At 41.8% G+C, this 17,946-nt stretch overlaps 1 protein-coding gene across 1 annotated transcript in view; it reads right to left on the bottom strand.

Annotated features, from left to right (window-relative positions):
- The window catches only part of SLC38A5 (solute carrier family 38 member 5), a 55,390-nt gene that overhangs the window by 20,273 nt on the left and 17,171 nt on the right, over window positions 1-17,946 (bottom strand). Inside the window, exons 3-8 of the mRNA XM_018558012.1 lie at window positions 14,855-14,936; window positions 4,979-5,094; window positions 2,744-2,817; window positions 1,330-1,422; window positions 487-568; window positions 308-390 (exon numbers count right to left, since the gene is read on the bottom strand). Coding sequence (XP_018413514.1) covers window positions 308-390; window positions 487-568; window positions 1,330-1,422; window positions 2,744-2,817; window positions 4,979-5,094; window positions 14,855-14,936 — 530 coding nt within the window. The remainder of the gene's footprint in view (window positions 1-307; window positions 391-486; window positions 569-1,329; window positions 1,423-2,743; window positions 2,818-4,978; window positions 5,095-14,854; window positions 14,937-17,946) is intronic.

Genomic DNA, 17,946 nt, shown 5'->3' with positions numbered 1-17,946 from the left:
AAAAGGGAAATATCAGTGGTCTGTTTAGACCACTAATATTTCCCCGAAGCCCCTAAAAGTAAAGTAAAAAATAAAAATATTTAATAAAAAATTTATTAATAAATACAAATATAAAAAAAGGAAAACGTTTATCAAAAATAAATACAAATAAAATATTTTAAAAAATTGAAAAAATGAAAATAAAAACATTTTCAGTTTCGGCCTGACAATAATTTTTTATTTCGGTTTTTACATTTCTATTTCGGTGCACCTCTAATAATAACAACTCTACACACATTTGGACAAGGTCATTGGACTCAGGTCTTACCCAGATGTTTCATGAGAGCGAGGGGGAGAATAACGATGATTGTGACAATGATGATGAGCAGGTTACCTTGTAAGTACCAAGCACTGTGGAGGAGAAGGCATTGAGACAATGGGAATGTTTAACGGTGATTCAGGTAAACACACGCACACCCACAAGTACACAACCCTTGGTAATCTTACTCAGTTTTCGTGGTCAGCCCCATAAAAGTTTGGATGACGAGTGGCAGCTCATACTTGATAATGTATAAGTAGCTGGACATAGCTGCATCAAAAAAAAAGGAAGGGTTACATGATTCATCACTCATCAAATAAATATAAGGTATTTCTTATTCTTTATGTGCCCCATATCCATACATATTTATGTGGTTGGGCCTGGTGACTCACCATTTAGGTGAATTGCCAGGCCCAACTGTTGTCACATGCAGCAGGGGGATTCTTAGCCCTTCATAAGCTGCAAAACAGAGTTGACTTGGACCTTCACTGCCATTTTGAAAAGCTTTGTTGGCCAAAAGGGGCTGTAGGGGAGAGGAGCAGGTTTTTATTTACCATAATGGCACTCATGGGACAACAAAATCGGGCATCTGTGTAAGGAGGTTAAGAGGAGTGCGAAGACTCTCTATACAGGACTACAAAAAACATAAAATCATCTTTCTCTTGTTTGGTGTTCCATACAGTTAAATAGTAGCCCTGCCTATAAAGTAAACAGCATGCTGCCGCCACACATCACAGCACATTCTAGCAGTGGTTTTTACTGAAACAATCACATGACACAATGAGCTGAGCTTGTACAACAGCATTCAAGTGTGCCAAGGGCAGCATGGTGTCTAAACATGGCTCTAAAGGCAAAGGAAGGTAAGTATGGGTTCATTTTAAACCGCCTGCTTGTTCCAAGATTGGCTGGTCCCTAATGCATTTTCCCACCACTGCTCTATAAACTCTTTACAATATGATTACGAAGATTGCTAATATTTTCTATTTCAGTTAGTGGTTAAACAGAGTGTAGAAGGGAAATATTTTTCTTACCGCCCACATTATGGATGGTTATAATCGACGCTGCCAGAATTTTCCCCGTGGGTCCAAATGCTCTCATGCCAAGTTGTTCATACGCACGTATACCTGAGCAGGAGGAAAGATTGGGAGAGGAAATTGGTGGAAAAGGGTCACCGGGAGTGTAAATGGGAAAAAGAAGAGGGGCGAGCGTAACTGTAGAAGGTGCAGGAAGCTCAGGGAGAGAACAGATGTAGGAAAGGTTTTTGAAGTATGACTGGGGATGAAACATTTCACAGAGAGCTGCACTAAGCACTGCACAAATGTATAACAAAAAAAAGTGTTGGGCCAAACAATATTAACGGTGATCAAACTGTCTGTGTGCTGCAGGTATTCCGATGATCTCAGTGTCCATAAATAAACCTTGTTGCAGACCTTCCTCTAAGGCAGAAACATTTTCCACGGACCGGGGTGTGTATGTGTGGGCATCTGGTTGGGGTTGGGGATGGTTTTGGGATGATTTATTGTGAACTAATTGCAAATCAGTGCTTGTTTTCCTGCTCTCAGGTGGCCAGTGCAGGCTTTCAGGTGGTCAGTGCAGGCTTTCAGGTGGTCAGTGCAGGCTCTCAGGTGGTCAGCGGGGCTCTCAGGTGGTCAGTGTGGGCTTTCAGGTGGCCAGTGGGGCTTTCAAGTGGCCAGTGGGGCTTTCAAGTGGCAAGTGGGGCTCTCATGTGGTCAGTGCAGGCTCTCAGGTGGTCAGTGCAGGCTCTCAGGTGGTCAGTGCAGGCTCTCAGGTGGTCAGTGTGGCTCTCAGGTGGTCAGTGTGGCTCTCAGGTGGACAGTGTGGGCTCTCAGGTGGTCAGTGCAGGCTCTCAGGTGGTCAGTGCAGGCTCTCAGGTGGTCCGTGTGGCTCTCAGGTGGACAGTGCGGGCTCTCAGGTGGTCAGTGCCATCTCCAAATATATTCTATTTGCATTCATTTGGACCATATTTGGGCCATCTTAAAGACAAACCAGCAGAACCTGACTTGTAGATAGGTTTTAACAGTTTGTGCCCCAAAAATGTCTATTATTTGAATGACAATTTATACTGTCATATAATAAAAGTGATATTTTTATTAGATAGGGCAGCATGGTGGCTGAATGATTAGCAGCCTTGGATGGTATTGGGGGTCCTGCTTGATTCAAACTGCATGAAGTATGTTCCTCTTTGCTTTCTGGCTTTCTTTCATGTACATGCATGTATGTGTATATGACTGTAGTGGAAGATTAGAGTGTCAGCTCCTTCAGGGAAGAGCCTGATGTGAATGGCTCTATAGATGGCTGTTTTTTTGTAAAGTGTTAGCTCTGCATAAATGAGCAAAATAAATAAATAGTCAGTAATTTCAGCAGCACTGTGTACAGGGGAGGCAGTATGAGGGAGAAATAATAATAAATTAGAAAGCCACTTACCAACAACACCTGAACACTTGAGGAGGAGGTGGATGGAGTATGTAGACAAGACAGCAATGCTTATTAAAAGGATCCTATAGAGAAGACCGAAGACACACGTTCTAAACAGACATTCACAATCTGCAGCCCTTTAGCCGCTGAAAACCCCACACACACCCTGCTAACTAGAGAATAATTGAGCATCATGGGGTAGTCCTTGTGGCTACAGCATGTCCCTCACTAATCTACACCTCTTAAAGGAGTTGTAAAGTCCCAGCATATACTATCCTGTTATAACATCAGCATTGTAATATTAATATTTACTAGAGTTGTTTTTGATAATGCAATCAAAGCCTACTTGAAAAATCCCTTTTATGTAGGGAGTGGTGTTGCCTATGATAATGATAATGTTACAATGTTCAGATATTGAGTTGTAGTTTAGAAGGCAGGCTCTGTGAGAGTTGTGACACAAAACTGCATATTCACGGGGCTGTGATGCCACTTGCAGTCATGACTATGCAGATTAAAAAGTCAGAGTGTGGTCAGATCTCTTAATCAGCATACTTGTTCCTGGTCAATGACTGAAAAAGGATTGAAGCCACTGGATCAACATGTCAGTCAACTAGTATTTTAAGAAGGAGACATCAACAATGGAAGCCTTTATATTTTCTTAGTGCAGGTAAACTTTTTAAAGAAACTGTTAGAATACACAATGAGGGGAATTTATCAAAACTGGAGCAGACAAAATCTGGAGCAACTGTGCATGGCAACCAATCAGCTTCTCTCTTCCGTTTGTTCAGTTAAGATTTGAAAATGAAAGAGAGAAGCTGATTGGTTGCCATGCACAGCTGCTCCAGATTTTGTCTGCTTCAGTTTTGATAAATTCCCCTCATTGTCTCTATTGCATCAACTACTGCAGTATACATTTTCGGTCACTAGATGGCAGTTTTTATAAGTTCTGTTATATCTATGGTAGACTCTCTGTTGTATTGAATAAGGTAAAGAATAAAGCTGTGGCTTCCTTCCTGTTTTCCAAGCCATGTGCAGCATGCATATAAGACTGTGTGCTTGCGTTTCTCTGTGAAGCTGTGCAAGAAGTTCCAACAGAAACTTTGTTGCCTTTTAAGAAAAGAAAAAAGAGGTGCCTGTAAAAGACGACTGTTAATAACCATCTGCCCCCTCCCATGCCACCGATCTTCACCCTCTTGAAGAGCTATGCTTTTGGAAGCTTGGATCCCTGCTGAGTGCTTTGATTCCACCCGCCAGCTCCTAGATCACTATTGTGTCCTATATAGCCACGTAGCAGCCAGTCGGTGGAACCCACAGTGATCAGTGGTGTACCATGCATCCCACACTGCCAGAAGCTGGGTATAGAATATCCTCAAGAGTAAAAGTTGGAAAGAAGGACAGGTGAGTATTTGTAGTCTCCTATTAAAAGCATATTTTTTAGGAGGTGACATTATGATGACCATATGTACACAGCGTGGAAGAATCTGATTGTTTCCGAGAGGAAGGACCAGATCTTTGGACAATGTGTGAAGCCTCACTGCTGCTTGCAATATGGCGGTCTTTCTTAACCAACCTGGCTCAATGAAGTGAAGTCTATGGAAAACATTAGTTGGCTTATTCAGGATTTTCTGGCTGTTAGGATATAGAGGGTAACAACACTTTTCACAACCTGCAGTTCTGCAGACTCCATGACACTTGTCTTCCACCTCCTTTCTGCTCTTTGGGCTACTAGTGAATATCACCATACCATAAATTATGTTCCTCCCCTAGTTCCCCAATTTAGAAACTCCCCATCCCACCCAGCAGCTTTAGGAGCAAGTAATTCCACCGCAAGCCTGATCTTGCCTTTACCCTGGTGTTGGGTAACTCAATATTGAGAAAGATTTTAATATTTATATTAACTGAATTAAAAAAATCTGATTTTGTGAAGGTTTGAAGGAATATATATGAAAACAAAGTGGTGTTTTTATGTGTTTGCCTAGTGTTGCTCTTTAATAGTATAAGTGGTCAGTATTACATGCTGTGTAAGGTGGTCTTTGTGCATAAATATATATAATCTTGGCTTGTCTGTATACTGAGTCCAGGCTGTTCACAGTGTGGGAATATGAGCCTGCAATCTCTCCAGTGGCAGCTGTTTAGGGCTATTACTCTGACAGAAGCTGTTCATGGAAAGGTCTTTCCCAAACTGATAGGAACCTGGACTGGTGCCAGGAAACAATGCACAGAGAGGAGGGAATGAGTACTCACACAAACAGAATGATTCCTGTGTTCGACATTGCATAGGCCAGGGCTAAGATCCCACTACCCATAATGGCATTGCTCAGGTTAAACACTGACATTCCAAATGACGTCTTGCCTTCAAACTGTGGAGGAAACAGCAAATGGTTAGCCATAGAGAGAGGAGGGAGAGAGAGAGAGGAGGGAGAGAGAGGAAGGGAAAGGGAGAATGAGAGGAAAAGAGAGAGGGAAAGGGGGAGAAAAGGAGAGGAAGAGAGGGAAAGGGGGAGAGAGGGAGAAAGAGAGGGAGGTAAAGGGAGAATGAGAGGAAGGCCCCGTTCACACTAGGGCGGTTTGGCCGCACTGAACCGCCGACATAAACAATCCCATACATTGCTATGGGGACCGTTCATGCGACCGATTGTCTGCTGTCTGATCAGCGCGGTTTGGGGCATTTTTTATTGCGTTTCAGCACTGAAACGCAATAAAAAACGCCCAAAACCTCCCTTTTAAAATTTGCATGGGAAAACCGCGCTGAACCGCAACCGCCCTGGTGTGAACGAGGCCGAAGAGAGGGAGGGAAAGGGAGAATGAGAGGAAGAGAGGGGGTGGGGTAGGGGTAGAGAGAGAAAAAGAAGAAAGCTGGGGAATAGATAGGGAGAGAGAGGCCTATAACATATCTTTCTACAGCACAAAGTGTATGCTAACTGTAGATTAGCATCTACATGTTGACTATGTTTATACACAAAGATACCAATACAGAACATTACACAAACTTTTTTCTTAGATTCACTAGTGAATGGATAGGCTGCATTCTCAGTGATATCACCGTTCTCTAATGAATGGGCTGTATTCTCAGTGATATTACTTGTCTCTAGTGAATGGATAGACTCGATTCTCAGTGATGTCACTGGTCTCTAGTGAATGGTTAGGCTGCATTCTCAGTGATATCACCGTTCTCTAATGAATGGGCTGTATTCTCAGTGATGTCACCAGTCTCTAGGGAATGGATAGGCTGCATTTTCAGTGATGTCACCAGTCTCTAGGGAATGGATAGGCTGCATTTTCAGTGATGTCACCAGTCTCTAGTGAATGGATAGGCTGCATTTTCAGTCATGTTACCAGTCTCTAGTGAATGGATAGGCTGCATTTTCAGTGATGTCACTTGTCTCTAGTGAATGGATAGGCTGTATTCTCAGTGATGTCACCGGTCTCTAGTGAATGAATAAGCTATATACTCAGTGATGTTACCGGTCTCTAGTGAATGCATAGGCTCATTAGGCTGCATTCTCAATGATGTCATTGCAATATAGGAGTTACATACATTGACATTGTACCTGGCTTAGATCTTTATTGTTTTATCTGCAGAATTCAGTTCAGACAGAGCTATGAATTCTGCACAGGGTAACTGCTTCTCTGTGCATTTCATTGAACGTTTATGGGCACAGTGTTTTGTCACAAGCCAGGACACCAGTGGCTGTAGCTACGATGCATTAAATATTTCTTCTGATAAAGAAGTTTAAGTTTAACTGAGTAAGACAACAAACAAGGGCAGCAGATTCCTTGCCTTGCCAGACCTCAGATGATCCATGGCAAGAAAAGTCACTCCTGTCCAGCAATGGTAATCTTTTGGTGTCACAAGAGAGAACTATATAATCAGTAAAGTGTTCTGCTGCTAAACTTAGAGGTTCAAAGGGAGATACATTAACAGTAAAAAGGTACATTCATTTGCATTGTAATAAAACTAACATAATTATTTTGTGTGAGATGGGAGGAACAAAACTTGTCTAGAGATGAACTTGAAAGAAAATGTATAATCTTTTCAATTATTTATTTAGATACATATGTAAAAGAGATCAGCCTGATACATGCAATATTACTATTGAATGTTAATGATTTAAAATCCTAGTTTCCATGTATAGTTTGTTATTTTTGTATACAATATGTACATGAGGAGAGCCATGTTTGCTCATTACATAGGCAGGCTTTGCTTGCTGATTTGCAGTACTACACAATAGTGTTCTTTCACACGGTGCAAGTCTATAAGTCGGCTGACTCATTGAAAACAATGCACTCCCTGTGTGGCTGATATTGTCTCAAGAGAAAAGCAGAGTAATTGTATTGAGAGTGACCAATCTGTAAATCTCTTTATTTATTACAAAAACATAAACAAGGAAGCTCAATAATTTTAAAAAATCACTTTACGCGTTTCAACTGTAGCTCAAAACACATGTTCAATTAAAGGATCATTAAAGCCTCGGATGTTTTTGCATTTATCTACTGCTAGCAAGCAGCAGATATATGCAAAAAGTGTAAAAAAAAACAAAAAACGTTTTGAAAAGGGTTAATACTCACCCGTGTCTTCCCCATACGGTCCCGTCCGAAAATGTGAAAAATCTCGGGTGGCCGCAAAACATCTTGGGGCGGGTGCATGCCCAGATCACATTTTCGGCCGGGACGCGAGGAGAGACACAAGGTAAGTCTATGGACGAGTGCACCCGCATGCAGACATCGTGGTACAGGAAGTGCCAGCAAGGACAGAGGACTCAGCGCTGGATTGGAGACCCGCCGGAGGGACAGATGAAAACATCAGGAAAGAAGAAGATCGGATTAAGAAACATCATTTAAGGTAAGTGCTTGCATTAACATTGCGGGGAAAAACATTTTTGACTTTAATGCCACGATAAAAAACAATGAGGGGAATTTATCAAAACTGGAGCAGACAAAAACTGGAGCAGATGTGCAGGGCAACAAATCAGCTTCTCTCTTTCATTTTCAAATTTCAACTGAACAAACTGAAGAGAGAAGCTGATTGGTTGTCATGCACAGCTGCTCCAGTTTTTGTCTACTCCATTTTGATAAATTCCTCTCAATATTTTTTCCCTTTAACGCTACCCCCACCCTTAATGCTGGTGTTATGCTTTTCTAATTGGAATCACATTGATCACATACCGCCAAGATGCAAGAAATGTGCTGAATACTACGAGTTTGAAGCTCTTAATCCATTGCATAATGGCACTGGCTGACTTCAGCCTGTAGACTGTGAACTAGTGTATCTCCGCAGTGTAACGTGCATGTTTATTTCTGTCACTGCTGACTTGTCAGTTAAATAAAAACTACTGTGCAGAATTATGTGTTTTTCCACAGCTGCCTGGTGACCAGCAGAGCCGGATCATGACAGACTTCTATAATAGCTCTTTGTATTCTTATGGTAGTTGGATGCAACGTGCTGAAAGTCCCAGTGGGGAGGGAATCATCACCACAATAAAAAAACTCAGTTGAAGTTTAGCTATTCATGTACAATGCTGGAAGGACACAAATTGTGTTATTTTAACTGTAGGGGATTTCATTGCTTGTTTGATCGAGTGTACTCTCTCATATGGCTCCCAATGGATTTTATTTAGTGCTTGAGGATTCTTCTTAATGGATTTTATTTAGCTTCTAAGGTGTTTAAAGTGTTTAGTCTCCCATTATTAGATAGCGGCTCCCGGCCGCCCAGGAGAGAAACATTTTCTCCCGGAAAGGTTTACTCTGCTAGATCTAGCATAGCATAGACAGCAGCAGAGGGCGGGTGCAATAGCCAGCTTGCTATTGGATATTGCAAATTGAACTAGCCAATAGCAATCTAGCTATGCATTCCTATGCTGTTTTGTTTTATTCTGACGGCAGCAGCTGTCAGAATACGAAAAAAAAACCAGCAGATAGCAAAGAAGCTATTGCTTTATTGCTTTCTGTGCTATCTGCCATCATTTCGGGGGAGGGGGGTGTTCTCTCCCCCCCCCTCCCTGTGGAAGGTGGGGGGGGGGGGGGCAGAGGGCACCTCCATGAAATGAGAAGGGCACCTCCCTGAAATTGTTTTTTTCAGGTGGGGATCCCTGTTAAATAAATAAGAAGCAACGCCGGAGCTGCCATAATGGGTCTCCTTCAGAAAATGCTGCTTGCTAGGTTGACCCTCTAGCCTCAGTACTTTCTACGTCAACAGGTATTCAGAACAGTCTGAGGAAATTCAGAAGTTTTCTGTATATGTCAGAAACCTAGAATATTCAATCAAGAGGAACAGCATAACAGCCAGTCAGCCTCTTTATTTCCTTTAAGGCCCAACTCCAGGATGACTCCCCTTCCCACAACGCAGCCCCCTATCTCATCTAGATGGCCCTAGAGGACTCTATGGGATGCTACTGCATAGACAAGGCCAGGGCAAGTGAAGGCCAAAGTGCAACTGAAGCAAACGTTTTTTTGTTTTTGTTTTCGTAGTTTTACATTTTAGATAGAGCGTAGAGGGATTAGAACACATGTCAGGTTTTATTGTCTGTGTCCCCGTTAGAACAGGAATAGATGGGATATCTTCTAATAAGGGCACTAGTCCTTGTGACCCTGCTGACCACCAAGGATTTCCCTCACTTTGGTGGGATTTCCTCTCACTTCCTGTTGTGGCTATTGGACAAAAAGTAAATGGAAATTTCCCCAATGGGAAACAAATGGCAAAAAAAAGCTGACGGGTTATAACCCGCCCTTACTCTATCCAAAACAGAAAAAATAAGTTTTGACTTCAGTTCTACTTAAAGGTCTGTTGGGGGAATTTAAACAAACAGGGGAAGTGAGGTACGTTTTTATCTGGGGAGGGGGAGAGTGGGCTGATTTATCACAGTAGAGGGGTAAAATGGATATGATCACTTTGTTTAAAAGTAAACTTATCCTTTAAGATACTGATTGCCCCTTCAATGCTTCCTAGCCTGTCATGCCTGTATTCATTACAGTGGTTGAATGGATAGAAAACTGTGATGTAGTGGGGTGTTCTGAAATGGACGCAGTAGAACTTTCACGGCAGAATCAGACCAGTTTTGGGAAAAGAAATCTCTGGAAACAGCCTGTTATAACAAATAAAGTCTAAGAGAAAATGTCATAGCTTGCATGGAACTGATAAAACAACATTTTATAAAAGAAAAGGTTCTCTGTAAAGACTAGATTGTATGGACAGTAGGGTCATTCTAATAAGTGTCTCACAATAGCAGCTTTGCTGGAAATGCGGCTTGATGGCTGGCATTGATAAATAGGCCATATCTAAAATAGATCATAGCTCAGGGCTGGGCAATCCGGGAAGGAAAAATGGAGCTGTATTTTACAGATGAGGCGGCCCTTGCTGGTAATAACAGATTTTTAGTAAAAGGGGAAGTATATTATATTTTTAGAAAACACGTTTTATGTTATTATTGCAATTCATGCTTTAAAGTAATTTACCAAAATGTTTACATGCTCGTTCTTTCATTTTGTTTCTGTTATAGTATTAAAGCTCCAGCCCAGCCTGTTGTCTGTAACAGTATACACAGATTTATCTACCCTTGTATTGGGTCTCAACGTTGGCTAGCTGAAAATACTACCAGTTACTGTTAGAACAGCTGCATTTATAATTCATTACTGTTATGCTTGTGTCTCATATACAGTCGATGTGTCATACTGTGTAGAGACAAATGTTATTCACATGCATTGATATTTAGATTACTATATACAGTAAATATTCATTTTAAACCTCTCATGGTGTGCTAGTGTGCTGTGTATTTATTATGGAGGTGCATCACAGAGGAAATACAGGGAGACCCTCTGTAGATCATCCCTTCAGAGCCAACGGTAGTGTTACCCTGTGCTGGGATAGCGCGGATCGGGCAAGGGGGCACTACACAGGTTTGGATAACATGTTTTTACTCTGCTAAATATATTTTTATTTTTATCTGTGTTTCTATTGGAGGGATTTCCCATCAATTACTGTGCTAACAGGAAGTCAGACATTTCACCAATAGGACAATCGTCCAAGGACCTACAGGTCTACTTACCGGAACTCCCACACGTATTTGTGGGTGCTCGCAATGACTGCGGATGGCGCCACATTCAACATAGTCTTGTGTAGAAACGTCACCAGCACGACAGAAACTTAAACGTCAGTGCAAATCCATTTATTGATGTCAGTCATCACTCAGAGTGTCATCAAGCCCTTTCTCTCTCTGTTTACTCTGAGCCTGATGAAGGGGACCCTGCGTGGCCCTGAAAGCACTTGATGACACTCTGAGTGATGGCTGACATCAATAAATGGATTTGCACTGACGTTTAAGTCTCTGTCGTGCTGGTGTGCTGGTGAGGTTTCTACACATTTCACCAATAAGGACACAAAGGACAATAAACGTAACCCTTTCCTGCACTGTCCAAAACAATATATAGATATTTACAAATTATACATAGAAATAAGGTGTTTGAGCATTTACAGACTCTCAGGATTATCACCTTCAGTCTGATCTGTTATAGATTGCAGAACATTTGTAGCTAAAGGATTTTGATAAAAATAATAGACTGAAAATGCAAGACTTTAAAAGTATTAGCTTTCATACCCTACAAAGAAACTAAACATGTATTGAAAGCTTGCATTCTCAATCTATAGTTAGAAAAAGAACAGATAGAGGGGCTCTATGACTAGGGGAAGGAATAGGTCAGGAAAGGGTTAAAGGGTAAGCAGGGTCAGATGGGCAGACAAGAGACACATTGGTAGAGCCCACAGGCAAGGTTGGGACTTCATCCTAGAAGGTGAAGGGAGATGATTTTTCTGTCCACCCACCATTCAGGCCTAAACAATTGGAAAGGAGGTAGTGGCAAGATGTCATGGCACCTTTACAGGTAAGGAGGTCTTTGGGGGTCAGTGGAATAGTTTAGATTGAACAAAACTGGAGGCCCATCTGGGGATATGATGCTTTCCCTTTGTTGGTGATTATCCTAGGAGCTAGGGTAGTAGGTAGGTACACTATTCTGGTAATGTCCTTGAGCTGGTGTGGTGAAGCTGAGGCCAGGGGTGATCCCAGTATAATCTTGTGTGTGTGGACACCCGAAGACTACTTCCTAGCAACCTACTCGTAATGCTTGCCAATAATTGTATACCTTGGTTTGTTATTTGTTTGATCCATTGATCTGTTTGTAAATAAAAGGATGCCGTTGATGTTTATAACCTATGTCACGCAGTTCATGCCATTATTTATGGTTGGGTGGTAACCTGATTTGACAAATCCATTAGTTATAGGTTATTCACCAAATGGTATCATTTTAACTCCAGGCTTTCTGCTTTCTTCAATAGCTAACGCAGCGTAACACTCTGTAAATGTATATCTAAATAAATTGGAAAGGCTTTGCATTCTCTTTAAAAATAGAAAACAATAATGTCCCAACTCCACTGCAAAGATAAATCCTAAACAAGGTCCTGAAATATTCTTTTTTCCTCAGATGCTAAAAACCAAAGAAATGCTTGGAGTATAAATAGTTCACTCTTGAGGCTGCGTTCACACCTGACCGTTTTGTAGGGCGTTCTACGCTCGACGAACGCTCTACAAAACGTTCAAAAATATAAATTGCATTGTAGTCAATGCCCTCGTTCCCACCTCGCCGTATTTCCGCCCGTCCCTAATGCCCTACAAAACGGCCCACGCCTGAAAAGGTCCCGGGACTACTTTGGGCCGTTTTGTAGGGCGTTTTCCATTGGGATACAGCCAAGTAGCCTTTGGGGTCACGCAACTTTTTTACCGCGAATCGCGGTAAAAAAAAAAGCGTGACGGTCGCGCGACAGAAGCACATATTACAATACGCCTAGGTGTGAATGGGGTGTTAAACTCCTATTTTTGTCATGTTCGATTGAGATATATCATACACATTTCCTCTGGGATAGAAATTGTTAATAGTTAGGGTACTTGAATGCATTTTTAAGATTTAACCCCTGAGCTTAGCGTCACTTTAATGCAATACAGATTAATGGACAAAGTAATGTGCGTTAGAGCACAATGCAGCAAAACTTTGTGAACAGGTTCTTTTCCATTCTGAAGAATCCCACATGCATCCTAAAATGATGTTAAACTCATGCCATTGACACAAGCCCAAAGCCCATTAGCACACACCCTTCCCTTAAAGTTTTGAAGATGAGATTTATTACTTTTATTTGGAGCTGACTGAATTTTACTAGGGATGCACCGATACCGGTTTTTCGTACCAATATTTATCTTTTGGTACTCGATACCGGTACTTCCACTAGCATGGAGCCGACTTCCCGGCCAATCAAGTGTGGCATTGCCCGCCGCTCGGCTTCTTGTTTGCCCGGAAAGCCGACTTAATGCTATTTGGCCACCGGCTTCCCAGCCAATCAGCATCAAGCTGGCCAAACAGCATAGAGCCTGCTTCCCGGCCAATCAGGAAGCTGGTTTGGCCGGGAGGCAGGCTCTATGTTTCCTCGCGGTACTGCCGGTCAGGCGAAATCTCCCTCTGACCGAAAGTTCCGGTATCGGGGGTAAGTATCGGAGCATTTGGACGAGTACGAGTACTCTCCTAATTACTCGGTATCTGCACCGATACCAATACTAGTATCGGTATCGGTGCATCCTTAGATTTTACAAATAAAGAAGTGCTGGATGATGATTGGCAGTATGCAACTGTTTCTTTGCATTGCATATCGCAAATGTAAATGCAATTTCCATTTGGGATATGTTCTAAGACGTCAATAAAGGTATTATTTATATTTTTATAAAAGGTATTATTATTTATTATTTATGCCAGACCCTTTAGGTGTGGTAGGAAATTTAGGGGACCCAAACGCCAACTCCTCCAAAAAGTTTGGAGTCCCCCCTAAAATCCCTTTCCAGACCCTTGATCCAAGAAGCTGCCTGGCAGAACAGGAAAGAGGGGAGGACAAGAGTGCTCCCCCCCAGCACAATACCAGGCCACATATCCTCCCATGTCGATGAGGACAAGGGCCTCCTCCCCACAACCCTGACCCAGTAGTTGTGGGGGTCTGTGGGTAGGGAGGCTTATAGGAATCTTGGTGCCCCTTTCATAAAGGGGGCACCCAGATGTCACCCCCCTTGTGAATGAGTAAGGGGTAGTTGATACCCCTTCTCATTCACCAAATACAGTAAAATTGTGTAAAAACACACAACACCGTATACAAAGTCCTTTATTAGAAAAAAACAAGAACACAGGTTTTTGACAATTCTTTTAAATTCTTTTTTTTTTATCCCAAAAATGTCCATCGATGTAATCCAAATGTCAATCACGTCGTCCAGTGATGCAGATCCACGTCACTCACGATGGACAACACACTTTAGGTCTTGTATTGGGAATTGGAATTGGGACGGAGACTCCACGCTGTTTTTTTTACCTTAACTTTTAAAAACATAAATGTACTCCGAGTGACATTCGGAAAACATTTCGGATGCATTCGAAATTTTCGTTATCAACAATTCGGATACATTCTGATTTTTTTCATTCAGAAATTCGGATCCATCTAAATGTCTAAATAGGCCGAAATTCGTTCTAATTTCAATACGGAACGGAACGAATCACACGTGTCTGATTTTCACCCTCCATATGTTCCATTTCACACCTCGGATCAGACAATCATACTTTCCCCAGCAAGTATTTCACCTTTCCTAGTAGGTAGGTCATTTGCTAATGTGCATGGCTGGCTTTTCCTTTATAATTTATAACTGACAGCCCGTCTCACTTCAAGCCAGGGAGGAAATGGGCTCATTATATATAATGGACAAAGACATTCTCCGGCTTGGTGTAGGATGCAGCTTAGGGAATGGCACGATTTTCTGATCTGGGATATTTAACAAGGCATAGCATTTTTATGGAGAGAGTGAAAGGCCTAGTTAAGGCAAAGTTTAATTGTGTTCTTTAAAGCACTCTGATTGACAGCTCCAAGGTGCACACACTGGAAATGGACGATAGGAAAGGGAAGGCAGGGCATCAGTAAGAAAATCATAAGAGTTAAAGGAAAAAATAGCCGAGGTCATCAGCCTAAACCTTGATTATAAAAAGCTTACGGTGACATTCAGTAACACAAGATGATAGGTATAAAAAGGGCAAGTAGTATGGGTCACTTACATCAGTAAAATGTGTTTTCTGACTGGAGACATGTTGCAGGAACCCCTCCTGCTCTTGGATGGCTGGTTCTTCCACGTCATATCTGGAATACACAGACATTTTACTAATCACGCTAGACACACATGTCATCCCCATCCCTATCCACCTGTCCATGTGCAGAGTATACATTATACACACCAGCCAATATTACACAACAAATATCAGAGCACAAACAACTTTGTTTACCAAGAAAATGAACTTAGAGGCCACAATGAGTGATCTATCTTTCCCCTTGACACGCTAGCGCTGGCAGCATCTCCTCCCCTTCCCGCTGGCATAGTTTACCTATCCCAGTTTAGAAATGTATAGGCTATGCTTCTATGTCCCAACAACCTCAATAGGCTATGACCAACACATTTACTCATTACATATGCAGGCTGCACCTCCTTCTAAGCACTGACTAGAGGTTGTACTTTGATATATAGGAATGAAAGTTAAAAACTGAAAGTTTTTATTTCTACAAAAACATTAGCTAAATACCCTGTAGTCAATGGGAGAAATTAATATAGTTTATTTGGATTAAGTTTTTGGAGGTTGTAAGGGTGCACACTAGGCTTTAAATGATTTCTGAGGGTTGGAAAAGATGCTTTTCTGGAACTGTTTTTGTGTCACAAATGGCCCCTAATTAGTCTCTTTGTTATCATTGTCTGTGAGAGGATGATAACAATAGCATTTGATTGTCACGTATAGTGGCTACTGCCCATTTACATTGCCTGACCATCTCAAGTAATGCTTGAAATGGTTGCATTGCTTGATTTTATGGATGTTCGTAGGCATACCTCCCAACTGCCCTTCATTTGGAAGGATTGTCCTTCTTTTGGAACCAAATGCCACTGTCCCTTTTTCCTCCTCAATTGTTCCTCTTTTAGGACAGATGTGTCAACCTTTATAATAAATGCCATACTTAACCAAAAGTGTTACACTACTCTAAACCTTTCACACAAACCTTTTTATTATTACATTTTTATTTTAAAAAGACAGTATAACTTGTTCATGATCCACTTAGCTTGGGGCATGCAGTGGGTGTGTACTTTGCCCACACACCTTTTGCTAAAGGGTGTCCCATCTCAGAAAGTTAGGAGGCATACAATAGGGTTGCATTGTAAAAGGATTGCATGCGCACACCCCGTGGCTCACTTGGCTGCCATGCTGTGTGACCTAGGAGGAGGTGGGCTCTCTCTCATTTGGCCTACCACTATACCACCATGAACAGGTCCTTGATGTTATATTCAGTGGCGTCACAAGGGGGGTGCGGCCCGCACCTGGGTGACACCGTTGGAGGGGTGACACCAAAATGACTGACAGTCATGGACCGAGAGCCCGACAGTTGCTTGAGAGAGGAGGGGGCCCAGCGGCATACCTTATCCTGCCGGGTGAACGTCCCCTCCTCTCCCTGCCGGCGTCTATCACCAAGATGGCCGCCGGCAAGTAACAGTGGTACAGCTCGTGACGTCATCACGCGCGTACGCGATTACATCACTGCGGGGTGTCACCCTGCCTCGGGACGCCTCTGGTTATACTTGATTACTTTCTGTGATAGCACAAGTAACATGAGTGTATTACCAACAAAGCACTGTTCTTAAAGGCTACAGTATAGTGTTGTAGTTTTTGGGAATTTAATTATAAGGATGACATGGTGACGCTAAATACAATCCACACACAAGAGATGTTCTACTGAGCACCTGGCGGAATCCTATACTGGCCCTCTGGTCGGGATGTTTCTAACAGATAGATTGTGAATGAATCGGTGTGCACTCTCCACATTTAATCAGTGCAAATGCTCCTCAGAAAGCGGTATATTCCGCAAAACGCGTAGAAAATATCCCATCTGAGGATATTTGTGGTATTGAGAGTATATATTTCATCCTAACATTTTGGAAGTGTACAATAATACTCATAAGGATGATCCATCTTGAATTGCACAGGATGATTAATAACACTTATGACCATGTTTTGTATGGTTTTTATTAAGTATTGATTTTATGGAATCATATTGATTGGTTTTATATAATAAAGCATTATGTGTGGGTTGGTGCCTAAAAAAATCTGCTATGATTTTTTTTGAGATTTGGTTATTAAAGATTTTTGTGGATGTGGTACCCCCCAGTACCCTGTAACTGGTATACAATAGGTTACATCTCATGGCTCACTGTATTTGGCCATCCAAAATTGACTTTTCCTGGAAGATTCCCTATTTGTTACTTAAACACACATTTAAAACTCATTGACTGACATTACACATCCCTAAATAATTTGCATCATTGTGAAGAGAGTAATTGTTAGCATATACAGTGTGATTCATCACAACCGCCATTAGCCACCTCCAAATACACCTAATAAAGAAGTTTATTGTGCAGAAAATTCTCAGTGTACCCACTTCTGCCTCTTGAAGTTTTTATACTTATTTGTGTTTCCTCTTTCTCCTATTTATATTTCCTGTTTGATCGCCTGTTTGAGCTCCTGCATGTAGACAGAGGAGACAGACACAACAGCATTTTATCAGGGTAAATACAAGTAATGGTCCAATTTTATATGAGTACTGAAAACAACCTTATTAATTTTGTTTTTAAAAATGTGGCTAGTCCAGCTGTAAAGATGGCACAGTAACTGTAGCTTTAGATAAAGTAATACAGATGTATACAAAAAGTTTATTCGCTTTTACGTTACTAAAAGGCAGCGCAACTTGCCCAAATTCTGAAATTGCATGCATGTTTTGAAATCCCATTTTGTTTCCCACTTTTGGCATGACTGGAAGCTGTAGATTGTGACCCCATCCGGGTGCACAATCTCCTCTGGCTTAACCCTGCTGACAGGCCTCGCATTTCCAATCTGGTTATTGCTCACACCCTGAATATATGGGAGACTGTTAAATACTCTGGGCTCTACAATCTCCTTGCAACTAAGCCCCTTATGCATTTTACTTCCCATCCGGCTTTCCCCCTATGTCCTTGCTTTTAAGGGAATGGATCACCCGGGATATTACTTAGGGACGTCAGTTGCTCAATTAAGATGGTGTGATACTGTTCCTGGAACGCCAAGGGGAATTTAAACTC

Source organism: Nanorana parkeri, unplaced genomic scaffold, assembly GCF_000935625.1.
Source record: "Nanorana parkeri isolate BGI_ZX_2015 unplaced genomic scaffold, ASM93562v1 scaffold315, whole genome shotgun sequence".
Taxonomy (NCBI): domain Eukaryota; kingdom Metazoa; phylum Chordata; class Amphibia; order Anura; family Dicroglossidae; genus Nanorana; species Nanorana parkeri.
This window is presented reverse-complemented; position numbering and strand designations above follow the sequence as displayed.